General features: G+C 61.2%; 1 protein-coding gene across 1 annotated transcript in view; it reads left to right on the top strand.

The window, feature by feature from the left end:
* Window positions 1-2,000, top strand: part of LOC102038795 (creatine kinase U-type, mitochondrial) — a 3,636-nt gene extending 1,636 nt beyond the window's left edge. Inside the window, exons 4-8 of the mRNA XM_031059697.1 lie at window positions 500-561; window positions 701-824; window positions 955-1,089; window positions 1,425-1,550; window positions 1,758-2,000. Of these exons, the coding sequence (XP_030915557.1) occupies window positions 500-561; window positions 701-824; window positions 955-1,089; window positions 1,425-1,550; window positions 1,758-1,874 (564 nt within the window). The 3' untranslated portion in view covers window positions 1,875-2,000. The remainder of the gene's footprint in view (window positions 1-499; window positions 562-700; window positions 825-954; window positions 1,090-1,424; window positions 1,551-1,757) is intronic.
* The last annotated feature ends 856 nt before the right edge of the window (window positions 2,001-2,856 follow it).

The raw sequence follows: 2,856 nt of genomic DNA, 5'->3' as shown, positions 1-2,856 counted from the left end.
CACAGTACTGGCAAGAGGGACTGTGGAGCCAGTACCAGCTGTCAATCCTGCCTGCTCTCACCATCCTGCAGCACCTTGCACTCTAAGGCTGCCAAAAACCTCTGATTGCCTTCTGCTCCCTGGGCAATCCCCAGCACTCCTCCTGGCTTCTGCACAATCTATGTGACACCAAAACCACCCTGCCACAGCCACATCTTACTGCTCCCTGCCAGCATCTTTGCACAGCCATGCAACATCCCACACTCCTGCAGAGCAACAGCCGGCACACTTGTCCGCCCATGCCGCCCTCGCTGACGCTGTGCCTTTACATGGAAAACATCTCCAGAGCACATATGGTTCCCAGCTCCAGCTGCACCTAGCCCAGCCCTCGAGTGCACACTCCGTGCCTCACAAGCCCCCTCCCACTGCCTGCATGGTGCAGGAGCTGTGCTCCCATCTCCAGTCCAGGCTGGGTCACCACCACGCTGGCACCCGCCCGTGCCCAAGGCACTGGAGACAGCTCCTATCAGCAGCAGTGATACATGTGGATGGGCACTGGCCCATCTCCAGGAGTATCTCCTGGCTGCCCAGCCTGGTGCAGTCAGCACATGGGAACCAAGGCAGCGCTGGTACCACAGTGGCAGGGGCACAAGGGGCACAGTTGAGTGGGCAGAGGGTCTCTGCAAGCTGCCAGCACAGCCAAACACTGCCCTGTCCCTAGGCACAACCACCAGAAGACCTTCTTGATCTGGATCAATGAGGAGGACCACACACGTGTCATCTCCATGGAGAAGGGGGGCAACATGAAGCGCGTTTTTGAGCGGTTCTGCCGGGGCCTAAAGGAGGTGAGTGTCAGCTTCTGCTGTGCCAGCCCCATAAACAGGCAAAGAGGGGCAGGCAGAGCTCCTGTGGTGCTGGCCCTCTGCTGGGTGATCCTTGGCCAGGGCTGAATGACTGCTTGTGCCTCTAACTCAGGTAGAGCGGCTAATCCAGGAGCGAGGCTGGGAGTTCATGTGGAATGAGCGGCTGGGTTACATCCTCACCTGCCCCTCTAACCTGGGCACGGGGCTGCGAGCAGGTGTCCACATCAAACTGCCACTGCTCAGCAAGGTATTACCATGGCCAGTTTTGTGGTGAGCCAGGCTAGGACTGTGGGGAGCTCAGCCACAAAGGTGCAGGACAGACAACATGGGACCCAGCCCTGGGCCATGCTCAGGTTCCCCTAGGAGGCGTGGGGTCCAGCCCCTGCCTGCATTCCTAGCCAGAGAGGCCTGGGTCCCAGGTGTCAGCCTGGATCTGCTTAGGGCAGGACTCTGGTAAGGCTGGTAACCCAGTGACAGGACCCTGTGAGCAGCAGGGGCCCACACCAGGGAGCATTCGGCTACAGAGCCCTGACTCCCCTGTTGTTGGTCCTGCTGAGCACTGACACTTTCTCTGGGTACCAGGACAGCCGCTTCCCTAAGATCCTAGAGAACCTCCGGCTACAGAAGCGTGGGACGGGTGGTGTGGACACTGCAGCCAAAGGTGGCGTCTTTGACATCTCCAACCTGGACCGTCTGGGGAAGTCAGAGGTGGGTGCCAGACAGAGCTGGGAAGGGAGGTTCTGGAATGTGTCTGCGTGAGGGACCCACAGTGCCCGTGCAGCCCCAGGGCCATGTGCTGGGGCCAGCATGTGGGTGCTGGGAGCGGCAGTGCCTGCCCTGCATGCAGCAGGAGTGGCCAAGTGGTGTGGCTCCCAGGATGATCCCTCAGTCACCACATCTGTGCTCGTGGTGCAGGTGGAACTGGTGCAGCTGGTGATCGATGGTGTGAACTACCTGATTGACTGTGAGCGGCGGCTGGAGAAGGGGCAGGACATCCGCATCCCCTCGCCCCTGCCGCAGTTCCGGCACTGAGCGGGACCACGGCAGCGCTCTGGGACCCAGGTCCCCCTTAGCTTGTGCGATCTCTGTGCCCAGCATGTGCTGCATCCTGTAACTCACAATGCGTCAGGTCAGACCCCATAAACGTGCGCTGCTGTAGCCATGGCTCTGGCTTCTTCTTACCCCAGCACTCAGCACCCCACTGACCTCCCAGCACCCTGTCCCCCCGCAGAGGCACCACTCGGGTTTCCCCCCATCACAAGGCTTCACAATCACCACACATGGGCTCTGAACCCCCTGCCCCATCCCATCCACCTCGGCCACCTCCCAGCTGGTATCAGGAGCAGAGCAGCAGGGCCAGGAAGCACCGCATGGCCTCAGGTCCCACACTGAGCAGCACACTCTGGAAGGTCTCTGGCAAATGAAGGTACTCCAGTGGGAAACGTGTCTTGAGCACCCAGGCAGTGGGAGAGCAGGAGCCAGTGGGCCCCATGCTCCTCAGGATCCTGGATGGGCTGCAGCCAGCCTACCTGGGATGGGCAGTGCCTGCACCAGGATCTCAAGGGCAGGAGCATCCTTGCTGTCCTGGAGCAGGTCCTGGAGCACAGGCTGCAGGAAAGAGCAACACTGCACTGCCTGTGCAATCCACACCTTCCCTCAGAGCTCCTTGCTCAATGTCCCACAGCGGGTTTGTGGCAGGCTTGCTAAAAGGATAAGGACGCAGGGACAAAGGGGAGTCTTCACCCAGAGCCACAGCTCTGACCCCCAGGCGGGGGCTGGCCGCTCCCAGCTACTGGTGGCTGAGCAGAGCGGGTGTCAGTGCTGGGAGTCGTTCCCTGTGCCCGCGCAATAGCGAGGAACGGCTCTAGGGCTGAGGGAGCAGAACCGGCCCTCGAGCACGCATCTCCCCGCGGCGGCTGCGCTCCCGGAGGCCCGTGCTTACTCACTGGGGTTGGGGTACCGCAGCATCAGCAGAAGCAGCATCCCCGGGCTGGCAAGGAAGGCAGCATTCCTG

The sequence above is a fragment of the Geospiza fortis genome, unplaced genomic scaffold (assembly GCF_000277835.1).
Source record: "Geospiza fortis unplaced genomic scaffold, GeoFor_1.0 scaffold2, whole genome shotgun sequence".
Classification (NCBI taxonomy): Eukaryota; Metazoa; Chordata; class Aves; order Passeriformes; family Thraupidae; genus Geospiza; species Geospiza fortis.
Note: the sequence above shows the minus strand (reverse complement) of the source record. Positions and strands in the feature narration are given on the sequence as shown.